We start from the raw sequence: 25271 nt of genomic DNA on the forward strand, positions 1-25271 counted from the left end.
GTGATTTCTGAAAACTTTATTCTCCTTTTACTGTAGTTTTAATTACAGAAACACCGCTATGCTTGAGATATGATTACAGTGCTAACATTACAGAAAAAGTGCTTGCAATTCAAATGCTCTAATATAAAAAGGTAAAAATTATTTTGTTGAATTTAAGATTCAGTGTAAGAAGTCATTTCGCAGTATCACTTAAATTTGTAAGACAATGAAGTGCATGAGAAAACTTCACTTTGTGTCTCCTTCCTAACAGTTCTTTCTCCTGGGATGTATTTTGCAACTAAAGTTATATAGAAGCCTGCTTTAAATATCCTGAAATTCCTCATGTCCTATATTGCTGCTGAAAAACAGAGGGTACTTCCTTCATCCTGCCCCAAAACTAGGTGGATTCTTCTCTTAAGTAGCCATGATAAGACTTCTCCTATGGTCCATAATTTGGAAACTAGCCATCACTGTTAATGTGTCATGACCTGTGTTGTGATAGCCAGTCATTTCCGTCAAAACGTCAATCTGGATGATGTTACTGGAACATAGGTGAGGGGTTTATCTAATTCCTTCCACTGCTGCTCCCTTCATAAAAGGATTTTCTGCCTCCTTGTACCCCTTTGAGCCCTTGATCTCGCAAAAGCGCACAGGTGTTGCTCTGCATTTGTCAAATGAATGAACTTGATTGAGAGAGCTAATGATCTCTTACAGCTGTACTGTTTTCAGGCATGTTGGTTCCTGCAGGAGAGCTGGAGTGAAGGAAGGGCTGCTACGGGGTCTCAACCGTGTACTTGAGGACGTGGGAGTAGAAGCTGTGGTTGGCGTTCTCTTGCACCATAACAAATAACTCTGTGCATCCTGCGGTGTTGCAGGTTCCCTCCCAGAAGCCGTCTCTGCTCAGGGTCAGCGTGTGAGTGTCCTGGGCCTGAACTAGCACCTTTGATATCCCGTGAATTTTGAGTTTAAACTGCACGTTGCGGTTGGCTGGCAGCAGCCCGGAGAGTGGCTCCAGTATTTCGTAGTCGTTCGCCCACTTGCCATAGGTCTGAGGGAAAGCTGGCCACTTCACTTCGTTGTTCAGGCAAGTGATGAGGTAGTTGAAGACGTAGGTATAATTGCCAGGATCTGACTTCTTCTTGGCAAAGAATTTCAGAACAAATTTCCCTGCATGGGGGAGATGGACCAGAAACTCAACTTGGTTGCCACGATGGATTTGCATGATGTGCTGCCTTCTCCTGTCCTCTGTCAGGCTGCTGTTATCAGACTGCAGCGTGGGTAAGATGCTTATGTCCTTTCCCAGGGTGAAGGTGAAAGAGCACCGTCCATCGTTGGTGTGGACGACTGGGTCAGGCTGTGACGGCCTCAGGAACCCCTGGCGCTCTGAGAACCAACTTGGTCCAACGGGCTGGTCTAGGTCCTTCGGGAAGTGAACGCTCTTGTCCACAGACTTGCACTCGACAACATACTGCAACACGCAGTTGTAGACGTTTTCTGGGGAGTTGGAGGACTTGGCAAAGATCTCCAGTTCCTGGCGCCCTGTACTCTGTGGGTAGATCTCCAGCTTCATTCCGTGTTTCCTCAAAGACAGTAAGCCATGTTTTTCTCTTCCCTTCAGCGAAAATGTAAATAACGTGGAAGAGCGGCAATCCACTGATATGGTGGCTGTTCCATTGACTATGAAATACGTAAGAAAAGAAACCACATAGGAGTTTCAGTGCATTTTTTTTTGCATGTACATACCCTGTTCCAGAAGACTAATCTGTCCCAACCGATTGTCACTTCCCTAGCAGTAAAAGAAAGAGCTGTGGCTGACAGGTCATAGCTTGTCACCTTTTTACAGAAACTGGTGCCCCTCAAAAGAACCAGGTGATGAATGACCTTTTTTTTTGGAGGTGTGCATTAATCCTGCTTTGATATCAACTGAAATGGAGCTGTGGTCCTATAGAATATGAAAACCTGTGAGAAATGCAACTGCAAGTACTGTCAGCCTGTGTGCTCAAGAAGGGCTTAGTTAGACGTGGCCAGACCTGATTTCTAGTCCAGCAGCCATTCCAAGAAGCTTCAGAGAAAGGTGTAGGAGTCCTGCAGTACACAGGCATGAGATAATTGACCTCCCTATGAGCCTGTTCCCAAAGTGCTTGAAGACAACATTAAGTCCTAAAATGTTGCTGCCTTTCAGTTTGAACTTTGTGTTCTTGGCATTCATAAAAATGGGTAACTATTAAATTTCCTGCAGCCCTTTTAAAATCTGAAGATGGTGACCTGAAATGTGGGCTCTTTGGGGCAGTGAGGTTACCTGAATGGTTTCGTGTTAAAATTGCTGCTGAATGCTGGAGGGTGCTGAGTATCACGTAAAGAAGAGCCTAGTTATATGTTGTTCAGCAAGTCAAACTTTTTGAACACAGAAAATTGTTTTAATCTCATATTCAGGGATTACCTGTTTGGATGATGGCTGTATCTGGGTGCACAGTCAGCAGGCCCAGATTGTAGAAGTCACTGCTGTACTTCACGGTAGTCTCAAATTCCTTCAGCGTCAGAGCTGGTTTGAGAAGCTGCCAATTACTGTTATTTGGGAAGTGATCGTTAATGAACAGAGCTGGGTGAGTCAGAAAATAAAACTCGTTGTATCTGGAAGGAGGAGGAAGAGATAAAAGGAAAATGAGTAATTATAAGCAGTTACTTCTTCCGCCGCACAGTGATGGTGGTTTCAGTAGGAGGAAGTCAGAGTGTTTGGGGCTGCTGAGAAGCTGAGCTCTGTGGGTTTGAAACTCTCTAGGGAGAGAAGGAACCTCAGCTTTGGTTTTCTATTTCCAGGGCAAAATGCTGAGCTTTTGTATAAAACCAGGGTATTTGTGCTGTCCCCTGCAACCACGGGCCCTGAAGAAAGAGGGAGGCACCCCCTCTGGGGCAGCTGTGAGTCCCACTGCTTGCTGCTCGAGGTCACCCCCTTTCCACAGCAATGAGCTCCCTCCCTTGGACAGGCAGCCCAGAGGGTGTGAAGGGGTCCCCTTGCAGTGAGACCTAAACTTTGTCCCCGGTGTCTCTTACCACACCCGCTAGCTTGCCTTTGTGGTAGGTTTATGTATTAAATTAGAGAATTGTTTCTCTACCTGAAGGTGAACTTGTCTGAAGTCTCGTCAACGTTACCGCTTCCCCAGGTGCTATCGAGTAAGTGCCACCTTCCTTCCAGGTAGACGGCGTTCCAGGCGTGGCTGGAGTCTCCCTTGAAGACCTGCCCAATCGTGTACCCGTACCCCTTAGAGTATCCTGATAGCTTCATGCACTGGATTCCTGCGATGCTAAAAGAGAACAACGAGGTGCAGCAGGACATTTTGGTTTTAAATCCTTCAGTGTACTTCTGTGGGAGGATGTGAGGAGCCACATCCAGCGCATCCACAGGACTTTAATTCTGTACTGAACGGGAGCACAGCCCATCCCACACCAATACCAGCACACCACAGGTGCCTGCTCCGGCCACATGCTGCCCAAAGCACTGGGCTCATCGCACCTCTGCTGGGCCGGTGGCTCAGCCCCGAGCATGACACAACCTCCTCAGCCCTTCCAGAGGCAGGCGAGTTCTCCCCATTGCTCAGTGGCATCAGGTGGAGACCGTGCCCTTCTAGGGGCTGGCTCCGTGCAGGGCGAGCACAGGACAGCAGCACGAGGCAGCGACACCCGAGGCTGTTAGCATTGCCCGGTGTTGCGAAGGGGTCTTCTTTCCCTTGTAGCTTTTGCACAGAAATTTGGAGAGAGGGTCCCACGGGAGGAAGGGGCCCTTCTCTTCCAGTTCTTGCATGTTTCATCTCTTTTGCCTGATGCGCCATCAACTCAGTCTTTCTGAGGGAGGATGACAAAGATGAGGTGTGTTTAATTGCTCTCTGTCTTGTTCCTCAGTGGGATCCCTTTGATGCTCTCCACAATTAGCCCATGTAATTATAAATTAAAACTGCATTTGTTCGTGCTCTCTCTAACAGTAGGCCCAGTGTTTGACACTAGCCAAGATCTCTTATACCTCACAGGACTGTGGAGGTTGATTTAGTTGCCTTAAAGAGTGACCTTGTGCTTGTCCAGGGTACAAATGATTAAATAGTTTCCCTCTCTCTCTTTTTTAAATAATGAATACTTGTTGAAGTGTAAACAGGATTTAAATAAGCAATGTGTTAATAAGCTCTCTGCTGTTGATAGCAACAGATTCTAATATTGGCCTCGTATTTCAGCATTAATCTAAACTTACTTCACTTAGAGGATTGTCTTTTGTGTAGGATGGTATTGACATTTTTCTTCTTCATTGAAAAGTAAGCTAGCTGTAACAGCTACCTTAAGTAACAAACCGTGCATGCGTCAAGATCAAGACTGTCTGCATAACGTGGGTTTAATTCAGTGAGAAGAAAAGTGATATTTATGGGGAAGATAATTAGCATGCTTGTTAAGACGCCTGGGTCTGATAACTGAGATACTGGCTGGTAATTAGCAGTTTGGCAGTGCTCGTAGGGAAGACTTTATTTATGGAGGGGATGCCCGTTTAGAGGGAAGACGGCCCCATCAGCTTCACACGCAGACTTCCTAGCGCCTGGAAGACCTTGTGCTGCTTAGTTATCTGTTCCTCTGTCTTTGCAAAAAGGGAACTGAGAGTCAGCTGGGAGCTGGCTGGGCAGCCTGCAGAGAGAAGACAGAGGTGTGCGGGGAGGAGAGCTGTGGCAGCGCCGCATTGCTGCTCGGTTGTCTGGGTGTTCAGACAGAACACCAAGGGACACCTTCTGCCCTCCCTTCTGTCTGTGCTCTCGCTTAACATGAAGCTAGCAAAGGTACAGCAAGAGTCCGTGCTTGGATGTGCTGAGTTTCCAAGAGAAAGGTTGGAGCATCTCAATTAAGTTTCCTTAATAAGATGGACAAAAGCACGCTAAAACCTCCTGTAGGAGCAATCCTGTACTGGTGAAGAGAGTGAGTGATCACGTCTCCGTTCTTGTATAAACAACTTTACACAGGTAAGTTAACCATGCAGAAAGAAGATGGAGAAGATCTCCAGAAACGCCTGATGTGGCAATGTGATGGTAGGAAATGCCCTAAAAGCAAGGTGGACCAGAAGAAATGAGTTAAGGAACTGTTCTCAACATCTGCTTAGTGCACCAAGGTGCCTAAGATGCTTTTCTACTTCAAGAAAAGTAGGAAATAATCTGGGTCTTGCTGTAGATGTCACTTGAATTCAACGGCAGCCTCTTCCCTTTCATTTCAGGTTGGCTTTGGAGATTTCATTTGAAAAAAAGAAGCAAATCTGGCTTCTCCAGAGGGAGGCAGATTGGCTCACACTTGGGTAGGCAGTTGTACCCAAGAGCCAGGAACAACCACAGACTGTAGAGGAGAGGGAAAGGAGAGGATGGGCAGCCTGGGCTATTTGCAGACCAACTCTGCACGAGGAGCAGCTGAGTGGGCAGTGGGCAGACCCGCTGTGGGGTGTGAGACCAGCTCTGCTCCTGTGGTTGTGCTGAAACCTCTGAAGAGCAAACAATTGTTGCGTCTTCGCTGCTGCTGCTGCTGTGAGCGTTCCTCCCCAGGTGCTCAGTGCTAGGCTTGCCTGAAGTTGAACTTGGGGGTACTTGTGGTGAGGGGCGAATTGGGCTGTTTGTTAAAGCTGCCTTGGTGGGAGCTAGGAGAAAAGGCATGTTAGAAAACCCAAATATGTCTCTGAAAACTTTTATATAAGAAGGCGGCTCTTTGCCTCTCACCTTTGTGCTTAAACTTGAATGTGTAAGACTTGAATGGTGCATGAGAAGAAAGAATGAGGAAATTGTCTTGCAAGAAGGAGGTGGCTTGGGTTATAGTTTTTCAGGAGAGGAGCTGAAATATTTAGCTCATTGTCAAAAGTGATAGACTGCATGACTGGGAGGTTTCCTGAATCACGGAATGAATAATCAACCTGGATCTGAGGAATGAAGGATGAATCAACAGAGCCTTTAAATAGTAAAAAAGATCCTTGGAAAGATTAATGTTTTTAATGAACTAAACATATGCTTTCTAATGAACAGATGATAATTTCCCCCACTTCTAACCGCTAATAACTGTTTCATAATATGCAGTTATAAATTCATACTTCATCATCCCCTTTCTTTATTTTACTCTTTGGTAAGCAGGATCAGGTATCATGGGATATGTTATTGGTTGGAAGCATTTACCACATTAGCATCATTAGCATCTGTCACAGTATTTATTTATTTTTTTTCAAATCTGGCCTTTTCCTTCTAGATTTTGTTTATCTAATGGTGAAAGCCTTCCTAAATCTTTTTGGATGGTGTGGAAAGCCAATTGTTACGTACATGTGCCAGCAGATGACTGATCTTCAATATTTCCAAAGCCTGTCGGTGGAAGCTGGTCTACCGAGAAGAGGAAGGCACAGCATTGCCTCGCACACCCGTGCTCTAGGAAACTACACAATTGCTTTCTGGTGCTAGGAGGCCCCTTCCAATTTTGTGCTGCTGAGTCATCAGGGCCAGTCATCTCCTGCGGACACCCTCTCTCTGTAGGGCCATCCCTTCCAGCGGAGAGGGCACCTGCAGAGGGCTCTGGGCGAGCTCCTGCTGGGGCTTTGCCTGCCTGTGCCACAGGAGCATGCTGCAGGCAGAGTTCCCTTTTGTCTGAGGCTCGCCATGCTTTTAACCTTCACATACGGACACTCGAAGGAAAAACCTAGCCTCTTCTAACCAAATTATCTCCGTGTTTTCATCTGCCATTATGTTAATGCGATGCGAAGCTCAGCAGATGGCACAAAGCAAATTATGCTGGGGAGGGGAGGAGGAGGGAGCGAAATTGACCTTTCCAGGACTTGCTGGTTTCCCACAGCATGGTTTGAAAGCTGAAGTTCTGCGTCCTGCTTAAAGTCACATCAGTCAATGCAAAGGCAGACAGAATAGGCACGGAGATGACAACAAACGTTAACCCTCCCTGGCACTGAATGTTCCTGAGCTTAATTTACCTGCACATTTGCTGAAAGAGCGCAGCGTATCCCTCACAAACGCTCTTCCCCCTCCGCAGCACGTCTATGGGACTGCACAGCCGCTGGCTTTTGTCATGGAAGCCCACTACGTCGTACTCTGTGGGAAGGAGCACAGGCTAAAGTTCATCCAGAAGCCCGAGGCAGCAGGCTCGGTGGGCAGCAGAAGCAACTCTTGCTTTGTTTTCCACCTCCGTGAGTGCAAACGAAGCGAGATGAGCTGCAGCACGTACGGCTCATTTCATTTTTTTTTTTTTTTAAACTGGTTTAAATCCACATCTTCCCCTAAGAGTTTGTGCGTGTCCTATGCAAAATGCAATCAGTCTGCAAATCCAGTGGTGCTGTAGGGCTCTGGATGTGACAACCAAGCCTCTGGTGCTCGGCAGCCTGGCTTTGTGCTTCAGCTGCTTTGATGATGGGGACTGGTATGGTTGCACCCTTGTATACATTGGGTAGGCGTTACAGAGCCATCATATGGAGAGAAACCATTTGCACAATGCCTTGTAGGGCCTGGCAGTGCAAGGAGGGGGAGTGTGGAAACAGAGATGGTGAGATAACCTCTGAAGGTATTTCTGGATAATCCGGAAAGCGCTCCTTTGCGCCTTCTGTGTGAAACCACCCACAAGACACAGAGTGAATCGCAGCGGCAGCGTAATGAGACCAACAGCAGCGGCGTTACCTTCTCTATGGAAGACCCCGACCCACCTATGTGATGGCATATCCACATCCATATGACGCGGACTTTCTCCAGGTCGGTCCGGGCTTGTTTAAGCAGGGCTTGAACAAGCTCCTCTATGCTGTTGTTGACGTTCACCTGTTTGGGAGGAGGAAGTGTTGGGTGAGATTGGGGTGAAGAAACGTTGTGGTGGACACCCCTGCTTTCCCCATCCCTTGTCCTGCTAAAGCTGGTGAGACCCCACCTGCCGGGACGCTGCTCTAGCTCGAGCTTTGTTAAAAATAGAAGCACAGAGCTGTAATTCCACGTTTCAAGCAAGATGTATTTTTGGTCACAGGTTCCCTCCCAGAGTGGGATGTCTGCTGCTGGTGTATGCAGGGAAGAGGGACGGAGGCAGAAGCGAGACTTACTTTTAATGCGTAGGCATCCAGCTTCTCAAATTGCTGCAGATCTACTGGCATGGATTTCAAAGAGGATTTGTCCCATGGATACGCTGGGAAGAAACAAGCGGGTATTGTCTGGGGAAGGGAGGGACAGAGGGAGGGAGAGAGGGCTGTGGCTGCCCCCGGGGCCACGGCTGAGCCACTGTCTGTCCTGCAGGATGGCCAGAACTGGTGCTTGGGGACAGAGGACACGAGGGCACCCGTGGAGGCTCCTCGCTAGCTGCATGGCAAGCAGGGCTCATCACCTCTGCTCTAGTGGAGTTTGGGCAGGGTGGGAGGTACCCAGTGTCTTTGGAGCTGTGTGGCAGCACTGAAAATGCCTGGGTGCTGGATGTGAGAGCACAAAACACTGCAGAAACATCAGGGAAAACCTGTGCTGTGCAATCTTCTACAAAGCAAGACTTGCTAAACAAAACCAGCAAAGAGCTGGGTTTCTTCACTCTGACACCTGTGCCCGCTGTGCTCCCCCTCCCAGCTCCCCAAAACTGGGCTCAGGCTCATCCCCCCAGCTCCAGCCCCCGGGGAGGCGTCCATCTCCCCTCCCTTCGCAGAGGGGCTATTCCTGACCTGCAAAGATGCTCTGCTAACATGAGCCCTGCTCTTCTCGGAAACCCCTGCCCCGGGGAGGGATTACGGGGCTGGGCGCTGGGTCCGGCTCAGCCCCTGGGGACGGTACTGCCTGCCAGCAGGACACGGGCCACCACACTGGCTGTCCTGCCAAAATCAGCCTGCGAGCACGCCGCTTCTGCTCCTGTAACAGGCTGTTTGTTTATCTCCGTTTTCCCTGAAAAGGGCTATTAGGCTGACCTAAAGAGAGATAAAGCAGATTTACGCGCTTAACGGTTCCTACTTTACACCGCTCCGAAAATTACTTTTTGCCTTTTGGGAACTGGATGTTTTCTTAAAATTGGTTATCGGTTTTCATCTTTGTCAGGTTATAGCTGCAAAGGCTCCCCGCAGATGTGGGGTCCAGAATAACTCAGGCAGGCTCACGCTGTTAGCTGGGCAGTGTGCATTGTGCCCCTTTGTGTGCACGGAGACGTGAGATCGTCCCCGTCCAGCCTGTGGGGTGGTCATGGAGCCACCCAGGACTTGTGGGGGACTGGGAAGCTGGACATGCTCGTATTGGTAGAACCAAGATCACAGCTCCGTACCCTCCAGGAGTAGAGCAAGCCTATTTTGGGGAGAGATCGGGGTCCCTGCCTGGGGCTGCACCCTCCTGGCATGGGTTGGCTGCAGATGATAGTTACCATGCAGGTCTTTCCCACTTGGTGGCTGCGGGGCTTCGGTCCTTTCGAAAGCTGGAAAATTGGAGAAAGAAGAATGAGGCGAGCAGTTGTTGGCAAGAGAAAAAGAAGAAGTGAAAGGGGTGAATTCTGGTAGTCCCCAGGCTCTGTAGACACTGTGTTCCCCAGCAGTCGGACGCCTCCCCTTTCAGCCCTGGGGCTGGGAACATCACACCCCAGCCAAGGCACCGGTGGCATGGACAAGCTGGAAGCCTGGATGCTGCATGAGGCCCCTGGGCTGGCTTGGCCACAGATGGTGCCTCTGCAGGCAGCTGCTGAGGGTTTCTGATGGCCTCATATAATCGCCAGCTGTGTTAACCCTACCCCAGGAAGCAAAAGGTTTTGCTGTTACCAGCAGCTGCTTCTCAGCATCACTGCACCCACCCACATGGGTATGGCCACCACTGGGCAGCGTGGCCAGCGCCTGACCCCAAGGGCTGGTGGCATCTCAAGAGCTTCAAGACACCAGCCCCACCATGTGAGGAGGGAACCGCCTCCTCCTGGGAGCAATTTCCCTGGCTTGGAGGTAGGGCAGCCTCACCTTTGTTGTCCTGGCCTCTATGGTTGGGCAGCCTCTGGGAACCTGCAATGATACGGGCACAATTCGTGAAAGTGCTGTGGGGCCGTGGTGATCAGCACCCCAGCTCCAGGGCTGCAGCATCGCCTGTAGCTCCCGGTGGTCCCCGCTGGTGTGGTGCCCATGAAGGGAGGGGTGTCCCCTCGGCCACGGGCAGGTTTCCTGGCTGGGAACGTACCTTTCCTGAAGGAGAGCTTCTTGAAGAGCTGTGGGGTGGTGTTCCTGGGATGGACCTCCACTGTCACCTGGGTTCCTGGAAGAAATGGTGACAAACATGCTTGGAAAGGGAACACAATCAGTGCTCAGATGTGAAGGAGGGCCAAAGGGTCGGCGTGACAAACCTGGTCACATCCACCCAAACATCGCTGACATGACACAACCTTAGCAAAACAGGCGGCACCTCTGCCATCTGAGAAGGTACCAAAGTGCTCTGCTCTCCTGGTAGAACGAATAAACCATACTGTAAGAAAACCTGTAGTCACCTCTGACATGGTTCTCAGAAAAATTCTCAGTTCTCAAAAAAAAAAAAAAAAAAAAAAAAAAGCCTCCTGTTATAGTGTAGCAGGTGTTGAAGCAGGTGATAATAAAGCAGAGGTCCTCAATGAGGATCATGTGGCAGCTTAAAGAAGGGGTTTATTGCTGTATTAAGTAGTTCTTGATGGAGATACAGTAAACAGAGAATCAATGTCTCATTGATTTTTCTCAGAATAAAATGAAAAAAGGCTCAAAGCTATGGAAATGGCTTGGTTTGTGGTATGAAAACCTTTGGAAAAGGCCATTGCCTGCAAGGGGCAGTGTTGGCTGAGAGCATTGTGCTCTGCGTGCCGCGATGCTCCCAGACAACCTCCCTGGAAATTCGGGGTCTTTTGCTTAAAGCTTCACTCTGACCATGAGAGAGAGACACAAGGAAAAAGTCAGGAAGTGTTACAGGAGCTACCTGAACTTTCTGAAAGAGGCTGCGCTTCAGGAAAGCATTTTAGGAGGTTTCAGCTGCCCGAGTTCCCACGCGGGTGGGCTCGCTGGGCCAGGCAGCATGGGGTTATTTTGGAGATGAAAGGTCAAGGTGTGAATGCACTTTGGGGCTGCCAGCACGTTGTACCTGCTGCCCCCAGCAGCTCTAGCCAGAGCCTAGTGGTTTTTGAGGTTTTCCCTAAAACCCAGCTCTTGGGAGCAGCTAATTAGGTAGGAATCTGCACTCTCATTGAATAATAAGTTTTTTTCTCAGAATTTAACTTTTTAAAAAGTTTTCTTTTATCTCCTGTGGTTTTGCAGAAAAGTTCGATGTCCTTAAATCCCAACAGCAGAAGGCAAGAAAGACTGTAAAAACTATACAACCCTTTAAAATCCTAGGGCTTGGCTCCAGTTCTGGGATGCTTGCAGGTACCAGGGGGCCAAGATGAGGGCTGGTTGGTGTGTTTTGTTAGTTAATTTAAAGGTGAAATGATGTTGTTTCTCAAAGGCTTGCCTTTCTGCAAATAGTGTGATTTCCTTAGATTTTTATATTTTGCAAGGGCGCTATTTCTCAAGATTATTCATATCTGTGGATTTTTGTGGGCTTTCTTGCCAATTCCCAATTTCTCAGTTTTCCCCCCTAAATTAGAATTCTTTGTTTTCCAAGAAACAAATTTAGCACACAGGAATGCTTTCTCCCAGTAAGCTTAAACAATGTTTAACAAATGATAAAAAGTAATCCCACAGTAAATGTTCAAAGTGCTGCACCTGTTTCCTTAAAAACTAGAGAGATGAAATGGTTGCTGATGTTTTTATGGTGTTTTCTGCTATTCCTAATTAAGACGCCCTCCATAAGGAACTGAGAAGTCTCTAGCTGTGAGCCAGAGGAGCGCGTGAAACTTGAGATGGTTCCACCAGGAGAAATAAGGATGTTTGTCTGTCCTGCTGCTTGCCCCCTTCCATCTGCACAGAAATATCTGGCATTGGTTACATCCATGCTACGTCCTGGTTTCTGTTCGTGTGGGGTGTCCTGTTGGTGTGTTTGTTACAAACCAGCTTGAGCAGGAGCTTGCTGAAGCCCTGCTCTGAAAAACCCATGTACTTTGGCTGGTCACTTACCTTCATTTGTGTATGAAGTAATGGTTTGCCTCTGCTTGTAGGGCTCCTCGGAGGCTCGCTGGTCTGTTCACAGGGAGAAGAACATCTCAGTGCCACAAGGAGAGCAGTGTCAGCTCGGCAGTGCAGTAAGGATGAGGAAGCAGGCTTGCTTGGGGCATAGGGCAAAATGATGGGATGTGGCCCTGCTCCGGAGGCTGGTGCCCAGGTGGGATGGTTTGAGGAGGGCATGGGCTGGAGCAGCTGGAGCTGGCCTGCCCTTCCAGGCGGTGGTCGCCCAGATGTGCTCGCCTTGTCGGGCACAGCCAAAATGTCCTGTGCTTGGGAGCGTGGAGAGGTGCGGGGTGCCTGGAAGCGGTGAGGTCCCTGAGCGAGAGCATGGGGCAGCGCTCAGCATCTCACCCGCAGCCCACCCCTGTGTCCTGTGCCGGGGAAAGGGGCCCATCGAGATGCTGATTTAGGAGGAACGTGTTAACCTCTGTGGTGCCACGGGAGAAAGAGTGCTGCCTGCTCTTCCAACACTGCTGTGCCACCGGTGTCAGAAGCGCATATCCTGGCCGTGCGGTGTAGGAGAGCATGCAGGGGACCCCCCATGACCCAAGAGCCCTGTGCCCACTGAAGCCTCCCAAGGTGCTGTTAGGAGATAGTTTGCTTCAAACATGTTGCTGTCTTGAGGCAGAGCTGGGCACTACAAGATTGTGGATGGGCACCGTGTGTTGTTTTTTGGTAGGGGGGTGTTCCCATGTGCGGAGTGAGGAGACAACTTACCACTAAGGTCTCTCCCCTGTGCCGGTTGCGGTCTGTTGTTTCCGTTTCCATCACCCTGTAAACCTGTAAAACATAAATATGAGTCTGTGCTAGCACTGCAGGATATCAGCTGGGCGTTATTTCCCAAATAAATGAGCAGATGAACACAGTGGTCAGGTCTGTCCCTGCAGCTCCCTTCCCTCTGGAGACCCAGACCCAGCAGGCATCAGCCCATCTGGAGGAGCCAGCCTTTCCCTAAGGAATTTGAACAGAAACACTTTTTTTTTCCCTCTTTTTTTCTTTTATTTTCTTTTATTTTTCCCCCTCCTTTTATTCCTGCAGGGAAGGTCCCCTTGCATTTGCAGAGCATGTTCTCAGCTTTTTGGAAGATCCCCTGAACGCTAGGAGCTGGGCCAGGGAGAGTGGCATGGACTGGAGCTATAAATGGCTCGGGGCAGCCACCTGTGGGGACAAAGCCTGCACACCCTTCGCACACAACGCTTTTGCCCCCGTGCTCAGCTGCTTGCAGGGCAGGGTGAGGTGCACGCGTGGTCCTCAGCGGTGGCCCGCGCACGTCACCTCCTCCTGCAGCTGCGGTGGCACGTGCCAGTGCCCAGAAGTGTGCAGGAGCAAAGGGCTCTCCTGCAAAAAAAGGGGAAGTTTGGGCATTTTGTAGCACATCTCTTAAAACAGGAGGGAGATGCAGAGGGGGAAAAGCCCAAGTCCTACTCCCAAGCTGCTGCTTGGCCCCAGCAAGCAGCTGGCACCACACCTGCAGCCCTCCCCTCCCTTGGGGTTTTACCTGCGCTGTCTGTCTGTCTGTCCCTCTGCCCTTTCTGCTCGGGGCGGACGATAAGCATCATGTTGATCGCCACGGCGCTGGGACCTTCCTTCAGGTCCACGGTACCCATCGCGGCAGGGCCACCGCTGAGCTGCCGCCACGCCGAGCTGCCCCGCTCGGTCACCATCCGTGCTCTGCCAACGCCAAGCCCTGTGAACTTCCTACGGCTGAGGAAGGAGCCGCGATTTGGCCGGGGGCTCTGGTTTCAGAGCGTGCCCTGGGCTCCCCCTCCCCTCGCTCTGCCCTTTCGGCGTTGAGCACTTGCCTGCACTCAAATCCCCCTCGCAGCTCTCTTGGCTTGGGGGGGATTCACTTTCCCAAGCGGGCAGAAATCCTTAAAAGGCTTTCCCTTCTGATTCTGTCCCCCCAGTGGAAACTTAAAGGATGCTTAGGGACAGAAATAATAATGAGTGCTGTCCAGGGAGGTGGCTTGCTGCCGCGAAGCTGCAGCTTGGTGCAGCGGGGGGAGAGCTGCTGGAAACGGGGTGCATGAGCAGCTATTTCGGGCACACCAGGCAGAGGGACTGAGGGGAAGTGCCCTGCGCCGAAGAGGACATCTGAATAATTCCCCCACCTGCTGTCTGCAGGCGCACCAAGTGGGAGCTGGTGCTTTGCACAAAAATCCTGCTTTTCCAGCAGCTCCCCCCAGCCCACAAAACAGGGCAGTGCCGCAGGGGTTAGCGGCTCCTGCAGCCCGCGGAAGGGACTGGCAGGGAAACGCTTTTCTAATTTTATCACTGGCCCCCGTCCCACCCCGCGCGGCCGCTGGCCCAGGGCGGCCTGGGCACCGCTGGGCTCACTGGGCAGGCTTGCCCAGCCACCTGGGGCTTGCCCGTCTCCGCTCCCCAAGATTTATGGCCGTGGTGACTTTCTGCTCGCCGCTTCACCATCTGCCCGCTGGCCTTTAGTGCTCCCTCGCCTGGCTCCAGCCCCAGCCTGCAGCACCCTTTCCTCCCCACCGTCCCTTGGCCTCTTGCGTTATGCCATGAACGTGGGCTGGAGTGGGGCATGCCCCCAAGGGAGCGCTGTCACAGGAGCTGGATATGAAGCTGATGTGGTTTGTCCACGGTCGTGATGATAATTTATTTCTTTTAATGGTGACTTGGGTGCTCCTGGGCTGGCACCAGTACAGTCACCAGCACTGCTCTGCCATCACTGTAACGGCTGCCACTGCCAAAATGCGTGTCCAGAGAGAAGAGAAAATTTGCAGAAATTTCCTGCTTTCCTAGAAATAACGATCATCAGGAAGAAGGCGTTTCTTCTTGGAGGGCTTTCTCGCATTTTTCTTTTCTCATTTATCCCAGGGGGGATTTCTGTTAGTGTTTTTATCACGAAGTGCAGGCTTTGCTTGCAGCAAGCGCTGCTCATAGGATCCCAGAGTCATTCTGGCTGGAAAAGACCTTCAAGATCAAGCCCAACCACCAGCCTGCCCCACCGAGTCCTATCACTCCAACACATCCTCCAGTGCCGGTTACCTGCCCCGGCCACAGCACACGGCAGTCAGGAGGTTTTTTAAACCCTGCGACTTCTCATGCATGGGAAATCTGTCATTGGCCTGAGATAAGGTCACAGCCAGGAACAGCTGTCTGTGTGCCAGGATATTTTTGAAGCTAAAAATTTGCATTTTGAGGAGGGAAAGGAGAAAGGCTTTTATTGTTGTGTTGATTTTAAAATAAAGGCAGCTCTTTGAATTTGCTGCGGGATGCAAAACGTTCACCTAAGTCCCAGGGAGATGAATTAATGGCCAGAGAACAAGAGAAGCTATCAGACTGGCATGATTACATGTATTTACCACATAGCTGTCATTTCTCCAGGGGTGAGCTGGGGGAAGGAGAGCCCATACAAATGTAGAACAAGAATTAGGTTATTTGAGTCCCATTGGGTGGAGAAGAAGATTGCAGGCTGCTTCACTGAGGAAAGCGCTTTAACTCTTCCGCAGGCATTTTGAGGCTGGCGTGTCTCTGGCGGCTGTACAGAAGGGGCGGTGGGAAGACCGAAGATATTTGAGGGTCTTTTATATTCATTTGATCTTAACAAAGGCCACTTTGTTAAGTGGCCACAGATGACCATGGCCAGAAGAACCGTGAGGGTGGCCCTTCTGCTCCATGGGGCATGGTCTCCAGAGGAGCTTGGCCTGCTCACCCTTGGGAGTGGGCTGCCCCTGGGCACCGCGTCCCCTTGGCTGTCACCAGTTCCACGCAAAGCCTGGGGATGTGAGGTCCCCCAGCAGGGGTAGGAGAACTGTGTTGGGCCAGCCCCAAAGAGCCTCTAGGTCAGGCCTGGTCCCTCACGGAGGCCTCTGGCAGAGGCCCGAGGCCAGCACAAGAAGAAAGCAAAGTGTGCAAGGCACCACCAGGGTGGTGTTTGAACAGTCCTCTCCACAAAGATGCCCAAGATCTGTCTCTTGGCTCAGAATAGCTCATTTAGGGCTCATTAGTCCATGCGAGTGCATATGTATTTGCTGCCTGTTGTTATTTTTTTGTTTTTCCCCACACATTGCTTTGCATTTGCAGCCATTGAATCTCAGCTGCCATTTTCTCTCAATTGTGGGCTGACTTTGAAGTGCCAGGCTGTGTTCGTGTTGCACCGGGTATTACAATGGCATTCTGATGAGTTTTAATCTACTCTTCTGGCCTGTCCTTTCCTTCTCCCTCCAACAGAGCTGCAAGACGCTGTGCTTATTCTTGTCCCGGCGGCCTCCAAACCACAGATTGCACAAATGCTCTGTTCGCTTTGCAGCTTCTGCTGTGTCAGCAGCTGTGCTTTATGATTTAAGACAGCAGCAGAACTTTCCACTGAACTATAAACCTCCGTGCTCAGTTTCCTGGTATCCACGTAGACAGGAGGTTAACGGGTGGCCAGGAGGGTCCCGTTGAGGCGGGTCAGGATGAATTTAGGTCACAGCAGGATGATGAGGCTGGGTGGTGTGCGCAGACGCGAAGCAGATGCCACAGCCCCCAAGGAAGAAACACCACGGGGATTATGCTTTGGATGTAGGGTTTACTTGCCTCTTTTCTCAGTGTGAGAACAGGTGAGAGAACATGTGCTTCTGGTAGCAGGAGGCATCTCGGATGGTGTTGCTGGTCCATAAAAGCCAAGACGTGTTGGTCCCAGGCTATTGCTACAGCACAGCATGGTCCATCTCCCACCAGTGGGACATGTGGCACTGCATGGACACCCTGCCCTTGTCCCCAGCACAGGGAGGTACCAGCACATGAGGTAACCTAAGGCTGTTATTTTTTTTTTTTCTTTTTTAAACAAGCAAAAAATACCCCCATTTGTATTCTGTGGCAGAGACCTGGAAGTGTGGCCATGTACCCTCACTTCGCCATCCCCAGCCTTGACATTTTGTGTCCCTTCTGCAGGTGGCTTCCCCTCTCCTCACGCTGCGGCAACTGGATGCTGCTCAGTCTGAGCAAGAGCCGGGCACACGGAGCTGCTGAAGGGCTTTGGGCAGGACGTCTTGCAGCACTGGGAGCTGTGCTGCCTTGTGTCAGAGCACGGATCTGCTGACCTTCAGCATGCTGCTCGGCTTGCTTTTTGTCGCTGCCTCTTCTAGAGGGGCAGAGCGATCCTGGCTGGGCTGAGCACCACAATTAAGGCACTGATTCTCTTAAAATCTCCAAACAACTCCTCCTTTGAAGGCAGACAGAGGACCTGTGATGGACCCCATCCCTCTGACATCATGTGGAGGTCAGCGAGCTCTCCTGGCCACTGCAGGTCCCTGGAGAGGTTTTTTCCCCTCTCAGTCACCATGGGACCAGCTCCCGAAATGTCCTGTTTAGCCTTTCTGGGACAGTCTGTCCTTTAATCCCTATTTGGGATTTGGGGATTGCACCTCAAGGTGTCCTGGTAACCTGAATTATGCATCGGCCATGTCGTGGGGCCACACGCCTTATTGCTAACCACTGGTTTAACATTGCCCCTGGACAAGCTGGGTTAACATTAAGGTACACCCGAGGTAGGCGGTGCGGTTACAAATGTTTTAAGAGACATAGGTGAAGAAAGAGGGAAAAAACTTGGAATATCTGCTTGCATTAAACATGAAGGGGGGCTCTCTCCCTGAGCAGAATGGTTTTCTCAACACCCCCTTCTCAGAAACTGTGGCTCTTGTCTGGTGGAGGTTTTATATGTATTTTTTTCCTAATGTCCTCCATAATACTCTGGCAGGTTTATTATTATTATTATCTACCCCCCCACACACTTCCCCCCCCCGGAAGGCTATTTCTGGTTTATTCAGGGGAGAGCCTTGACCTTTCTAATTAAACAGGCGGTTTGTCACTTCCTGGGAGATGCAGAAGGTACTTTGCTAGACCAAGCATCATCTTTTGTGTTTTATCAACATCTCTCTGCTGCAGTGACGAACAACCTCCTTTTTCCTGCTGACCAGTAGCACACACGAATTATCTCCTCTGCCTGATTACCCTGGTATTTTCTATCAATTTCTACCAGATGACAAACAATTGGAAAACATGTTTGGAAAAAAATGCATGCAACTCATTACTAATGTTTTCCTGAAAGTGGATGTGGTAGTAATGAACTCTCCTGGTGTGACAGTGAGCCTGGGGTGACCAAACTATCCTTCCATAAGAATGGGTCCGGGCACTGGGAACACTGGGTTCCTCAGGAACATCTGTCTGCAGATGGGCACGCTGCTTGGTCGTGGTCACCTGGAACTAGAGCTAAAGGACCCAAATGGTCATTAAGAGGCAAGATCATGACGGTTCTCATTGGGCTTATTCTTCCTGACCCAAGAGTCCAGGATGCCATGGGAAGAGCTGGATGCTCTACAGCATGGAGCTGGATTAAGCTGTGGGATGATCCGATGACAAAGGTGGCAACAGAAGCAGTATACTGGTGACTTAGGGAAACTGCCAAGGAAACTGTCTCTTGTGTTTGAGACGGTCTGTGCATGTCTCCTGCTGGTGGGACACCAGCGGTGTCAGCAGCAGGGGCCGAGCAGTGCGGCTGTGCTGAGACGCCTGCGTTCGGAGTCATCCTGGTGTTTCAGTGGGCCCTTCCTTGCACTGCACCTACCAAACAGGATCCCAAGTTACCCTGAGGTAAGAGCCTGGTGCTTGTCAGGACTGAATGAGCTGTCAAGAAGCCAACAGGAGGCAGGTAAAGTTAATCTGCATGGGTCAGGCCTCATTTCCCTATATAAGGGTCCTCCAGGACTAGGGCGGGTGCAAAGGAGGCCTCATGCCCCCCTCAGTGCATGACAGAAAGCTGGCAGGAAACACATTCCCGAGGGGAGGCAGGACTTCCCTCCACACGTACACTCAAATTGTGGCCAAGAACCAGAAGGAAACTTTGCTGCTGCCTCCGAAGAGCCGCTCAGCTGGACCCCTAGGTTGAAGCCAGCAGGCTTCTGCACTGGCATGTTGCTCTGCTAGCTCCTGGAGGTGCACCAGGAGGAAGTGGAACCCTGCTGGTTCCCATCACCCTTCCACAAGGCGGTGGGAGATGGGCTGGATGGGCTGCCTCTGATGGGCATCTCTAACTTTTCAGAGAGCTGGCAGGATGCCGGGGGAACCTAAGCAACATTGGCAGTGCTGAAGTGTGTCCTCTGTGCTCCAGGGGACAAAAAACGTTCAGGGAGACTTCTCTGTTTGGATGGAATGAGCTTACCTGTGGGGCTGGGCTGCTGGGGTCGTCCTGTTGCGTGTCTCACCTCCACCTGGGCTGTTGGAAAGAGGAGGAGACGTTATTAAGCTATTTCCTGGAGCTGCTGGCCCAAAATCACGCTGTTTTTCCTTCTGCTTGCATAGTTTGGGGATGCTGAGCATTCATTGATCAGCATGATGAGATGGGCCTGGTGAGGTGCACAGCACCTTGCTGTGAGGAGCAGTCAGATTTCTGACAAAGAAGTGGCAAAAAAAGGGAAGAAAGCACAGCCAACGCCAGTGCATCAGAGCAAGTATTGGAGCCAGACCCAGAGGGTTAAAGCAACCCAGAAAGCCTGAGAGGATCCCTCAGGACATCTCCCAAGTGGACTCAGGTAATGAATTTTCACTTCCGCACTTTCATTAGCATTGTTCTTAGCTGGAGATTTACCATTTGTCCCCCGCCAGCTCTGCTGCACGTTATTTGTGTCATTGAGATGGTGGCAAGGACAGTGCTGCTCATGCGGCTTTTCTGCTGGGCACGTGATGGGCTCTGCTCCTGGGGCTCCTGCAGAGCCTGAGCAGGAGAGCTGCGGCCCCCGGAGCTGTGCTCAGCTCTGCTTCTCCTTGCCCAGGGCAGTGCCAAGGTGCCCATGCTGCTGAAGCCCTGTCCTGCCCCTGCTGCTCCCACCAAAAGCGTGCCTCGTGTTTAAGGGCGAGAGTGGATGAGCCTCAGTTCAGCACAGCCAAAGTCAGTGGGAAAAGTGTTGGCCAGCAAGGTAGTGTTGTCTTTTTTTTTTTTTTTTTTCCTCCAGAAATATTTTGTTGCATCCTATAAATTATCTACACCTTTTCAGAGAGGTGAAGAGGAGAGCAAATTCAGATTGCATTGTTGCACTGCATGCAGGTGGCAGCACTTTGTGGTACCATGGCATTGGTTCCACTCAGAAGCCCTTTGTCATTGTTTATGCTATTTACTAGTGCACCTTTTCTGTAACTTTCTTGGAAAATACAGGACTGGGGAGGCAATGCTGGGTCAGTCCCATATTGCTCCCTGGTACAATTTCTTTTGGAGTTTATCCTCTCCCCTTCAGTGAGATCAGTGAAAGTGATTTCCTTTTTCCTGAGCACCACGGAGCAGAAGAGGGATGGCAGCGTGCTCCGTGCACTGGTGATGTGCCTGACATTCATGCTTCGTGCCAGCACCTCCCCACCTCCTGCCAGCACAGCTCCCGCGGGTGACTTACTGAGGTCGGTGGATTTGTCTTCCCCTTCATTCCAGCAGCAGCGGCACAGCCTGCAAGGACGACACGGCCATCAGCTCGCAGCCCAGGAGAGCACCTTTTGCTCTCCCAACCCACGTCCCCATCCACCTTAGGGTTCCCAAGGAAAGGAAGACCCAACCAGACCCAACCCTGTGGCACTGTACAGCTGCAGAAATGAGGAGCGGTCCCTGTTCAAGCATCTTCATCGCCCTAGAAGTATTGGTTTCGATAAGCGCTCCTGAAGCTGGCACGGTAAGGGTGGCTGCACCCAAGGGTGTTGGGCACCCTGAGTCTGAAGCTCATCTGCCCAGCACCCTGGAGTGCTGTGGGTGCACGTGCCAGCACGCCGACGGCTCGCTGGCTTGTCGGAAAGCTTTGCGCTCCCTTCCGAAGCCGCCGCTAGCCTGTCCCAATTGGTGGCCAAATGTCAGCGGATTCAAATCGCTCGCAGCACCTCGGCAGCCAGCTCCGTGCTCTTTCCATCAGCGCTGGCTCAGATGACAGGGCATGCTACCGACCCCCCCCGAGTATTATTATCGTTATTTATTTGTGTCGTGGCAGTGCCTAGGAACATCCCCGCTGTGGACCAGAGGCCCTTCGTGCACTGCACTACTGCAGAGCAGGTTGTGCCATGAGCACTGCCGTGCGCCGTGAGCACCCAGCGCTGCTGCAGCGGCCAGCAACGGGACGGCTGGGTGAAAGCAACAGGTCTGCAATCCAGTAGAACAGGAAGGAATTGTTTCCCTGGATTTTGCTCTGCAAGACCAACTGTCTTAATTAGCTGGCTCCCCTTACAGTGTTTTTCAACTGTACAGAGACGAGCCAAGGACACATGAACGTAACGTGATCTAGGAAGATTCCCCGAGTGCCAGGAAGTTGGGGCCGCTCACCCAGCCACTGCGCTGCCTTTCTCTTTATGGATGTGCTCTGGCTCCCCTCTGAAGCTGTGAGAAGAGAGTTTAGGGCTTGCTCGTGCTCGCGGCTGTTCACATGAATGCTGTGGTAACTGGGCTGCCCGTGGCTGGTCTCTTCCCTGGGGCTCTTTGCAAGACTCTGCTCTCCCACCCTAGCCCTGCAGGGACCAGGGGTCATTCTCCTTCCCAGTGCCCACCAGTTGTAGGAGGACTGTCTGGGCACAGACTGCCCTTGGCTCCACTCTGCCTTTTTCTGCCCCCTGTGCCTCATCCCCCCCCTGTTTAGGGACAAACAGCAGCAGTGGATGCTCAGCGGGACCTGTGGGCAGCAGGGCAAAACGAGGCTGCATCAGCAACCACCAGAACGTAATTATTTGGTGATAATGAGGCTTTGGGCTACTTGCACGAGGTCCTGCTGGTGGCTCTGCTCCCTCTGCCTTCAGCTTTGCTCTCCTTGCTGGTGACTGCCCACGTCCCCCAGCCTGGTGCCCGTGCTGAAGAGGAATCACCACCACATGTGGCAGAAGGGGCCACCGGGAGCCACTGGCGGTGCCCAGGGTGGGCTGGTGACCTGCTCAGGACCCTGCTGCGAGGCAGGGAGCGCTGCCTTCGCCCCCATGGCGTGGTGCCCTGCCCAGGTGGCACGGCAAAATCATGTGAGGCGAGGAGCTGGGGGCTGACAGCATCCCCCGGCCAAGTCATCGTGACCATCTGCTCCGCGCCGTGCCAGGCTGACGGCTGCTGCAAAGAGCGTGCGTGCCGCAGAGTGCTGGGGATCTGGCGGTAACAGGATCTGACGGGCTTCGGAGAGGCGCTGACTCTGTCTTTTCAGCTCTGCCTTATGTATATTTATCTGCGTGTACAAATAGAGCGGGCGGGACGGTTGGGTTTCGCTCAGCTGTGCCGGGGCGGGATGGCCGAGCGGGTTGCTGAGGATGAAGCTCCCAGTGCCCTGTCCCTCTCCTGTCTGCCCCGGCCCCGTGCTGTGGGAAGAGCAGGGAGAGCGAGGCAGGGGGTCGGGCAGCCAACGCCTCGGTCAGAAACGTGACTTTTATCTAAAACGCACACCTTGGTGATGCAGAAAAAAGGCAGGAAAGGGCTTTCATTCGGTGCTGTGCCTTAGTCATCAAATACCTGGCTCCACAGTTTGATTTCAGCCGACCAAATTAATGCAGGCTGATGCAAGGTTTTCTCTCAAATCGGTTTTGATTTTTTTTTTTTTTTCCCAGGAAAACGTGCTATCAAAGGCTGAAACCTGGCAAAAAGATGGAATGGGGACTGTGTGGGTATGGTGCGCTGAGGGGCTCAGTGCAGCACGAGGCTGGGCTTGGGGCTGGCTGTGTTAGGAAATTTTCTAATGTTCTGTCTTTGAGCTTTAGTCCTCTTGTTTCTTTTAACTTATGAAAAGTGTAAGGCTGTTCCTAGCTCTGCCGAGAGCTTTTCTTTGTGAGGCTGCCCGGACAAACTTTGGGGACCTGCTCAGTGCTGGCTCTGGCCAGCCTAAGCCGACGTTAATTCCAACCGAGATTCAAAGGCTTTCATGAACAGACTTAAAGCCCAAGGTCGCTGCAACACACCAGCATTGAAAAGAACCATTTAAAAATAAGTTGTGATAACTGAATGGGATGTTCTCTGGCTGACCAAGCCCTGGGCACCTCGACTGGCTGTGACCTTGTGCTGATCTCCATGTGTCCCCACTTGATCATTTTCCTTCCCTCCAGGAGGTGATGTGAAAATGAGTGGGGTCACGTTGGCGAAGCAGTCCCCTTCCCCTTGCTCCTTGCACCAGTTAATGAGCCACCAGCTCGGGTTTTAGTTGAGAAATGGGCTCCTGGTGCTTTTGGACTGCGGCGAGTTTGGATACATGAGCCTTATGGTTTGGACGTCGAAAGTCAAAGAAAAAGAAACCTAAACCCATTTGACTTAAAGGTCACGAGACGTGGTGTCATGGTATTTGGGGTCTCGTGATTTTTAAATGTTAATGCTGCAAGCCTGGAGCCTGGAAATTCACTGCCAGTAGTTATCAGCAGTGACTCGGAGACTCAGGTTGGTTCTAACCTGCTTCAGCAGAGGCTTGATGACAGAAAGTGACGCGTGGTCACGGCCTTCTTTACAGGGCCCATTACAGAGTATACAGAACTGGAGAGTGTCCCACACCCCAGAGAAGCACCTCGAGCTGCTCCCTGTGTCCAGCAGGGTGAAGGGGCTTGCCCGGGAGCCTGGGGCTGGGCTCGGAGTCGCATTTCCCCCATCCCTTGATTTCCTGAGCCTTCCCCTCTCCCCCCTTCCCAGCCCCAAATCTGATACATGCATATACAAAATGCATCTGGATAACATATACATATTTTGAAACACCCCAGGAAATTAACGGGGGGATAATGCGAAAGGCTGGCCCCACGCCAGCACCTGCTGATGGATGGAGCAAACCCCTGGACATGTTGTGGTGGCCGAGCTGCCCCCGGAGGGCTGCGGTGCACGGGGTCGCCTCGCTGCCCGCCGTGCTTCCTCCCCGGCAGCAATCACCGAGGGCATCAATTAGTCGGGAAAGGCAATGCTCAGCTACTCAGTTACTTGGTAACGCAGTTGCTGCCATACATTGCTCAGACAAGGCGAATTCGTTTCCTGCACCTGCGGTGCAAACCCGTCCATTAATCCACGGGGCTGCGGGGCCACGGGGAGCACCGGCTCCTGCTCCCGGGGTGCCTGCCCGCATGGTGCGAACCCTGTGCAGGTAAGCACCTGATTAATTCCCCTGCTTTTAAGGAAGTGAAGCCACGCAGAAATGTGCCACCGGTAACAAATCACACGGTGCTGGTGCCACCGATTAATGCTTCGGGGAAAAGTACTCTGCCTCAGGCGCAGAGCGCTTTTCTGCCCTAAGAGAGTTTGTTGCTGACAGCCACCCAAGACCGCTGTCCTGCCCTGAAGCTGCGGAATTGGCATTCAGGCAACACCTGGGGTGGCAAAGGGGAAAAGCTCTTCAAAACGGGGATTTTTTTTTTTTTGGTCAGCCTGCCCTGCCCGCCCCGCTCGCCGTTACCTCCTCGCCCAGGTGGAGCAGAAGCTCCTGATGTTCCCCATGCGGGTGGGGTGCGAAGGGGAGCTCGCTGTGTGCGGACCGGGGCAGCGTACGGCCGGAGGAGGAAGCAGGAGCAGCACGCACTGACAGCGGGCTGATCTTTGCACCCTGAACCCTACTCGCAGTGGCAGTACCTTTGCGGGGAAGGTTGGCTCCCCTGCCCAGGCGTGGTACCAATGCATGGGGCAAGGTGTTCATTTTTTTTTTTGTTTTGTTTTGTTTTCTGCTGCCACAAGCACTGAGGATGCGTGTGGCCGCACCAGGAAACGCCGATGTGCACAATCAGGGTGCGGGACGGGGCAGCGGTGCCGCAGGGCGGTGGCACCCACTATCTGCAGGGAGGGGACGGTGAATTACCTGGGCTGTGCCTGGCTGTAATGCCCTTGGGCTCTCAGCTCGCCAGGCTTGGCTCAGGACCAGCCGGGATTCTGCTCTTGGGGCTTTCCTTGAATGCCACCGGCTCTCGCCTGTGGAAGACCCATCAGCCGGCCTCGGGGTGAGCCCAGCCATACACCCAGCTGCCCAGGGCTCCAGCTGCATGGGTTGGTGCCCAGAGGTGAACTCCAGAACGGGGCAACAACGGCACTTATGGGGAAGGGAGCTGGGGCCGCTCTGCCCCACCCCACGGAGCTGCTGGGCAGCTGGGAAGGAGAAGGCCTGGCTCCACAGGGCTTCCCCAGGGCTCCCCAGGGCTACCTCACGGCTCCCCCATGACTTCCCCATGGCTCCCCGTGGCTTCCAGGTGTCTCCCCATGATTTCCCCGTGGCTTTCTGGTATCTCCCCATGAGCTCCCCGTGATGTC

General features: G+C 51.9%; 1 protein-coding gene across 1 annotated transcript; it reads right to left on the reverse strand.

The window, feature by feature from the left end:
- Window positions 1-751: 751 nt before the first annotated feature.
- Window positions 752-24470, reverse strand: KY (kyphoscoliosis peptidase; the record flags this gene model as incomplete). The annotated part of the gene is made up of 14 exons (XM_082767227.1): window positions 752-1656; window positions 2420-2610; window positions 3093-3281; window positions 6950-7067; window positions 7673-7781; window positions 8054-8136; window positions 9337-9387; window positions 9914-9955; window positions 10128-10202; window positions 12020-12082; window positions 12785-12847; window positions 19236-19289; window positions 20458-20507; window positions 24430-24470. 14 exons carry the CDS (start codon window positions 24468-24470, stop codon window positions 752-754), a joined length of 2034 nt encoding a protein of 677 aa, XP_082623353.1.
- Window positions 24471-25271: the final 801 nt, after the last annotated feature.

The sequence above is a fragment of the Aythya marila genome (genome assembly GCF_965140915.1).
Source record: "Aythya marila genome assembly, chromosome: 9".
In the NCBI taxonomy this organism is placed as follows: Eukaryota; Metazoa; Chordata; class Aves; order Anseriformes; family Anatidae; genus Aythya; species Aythya marila.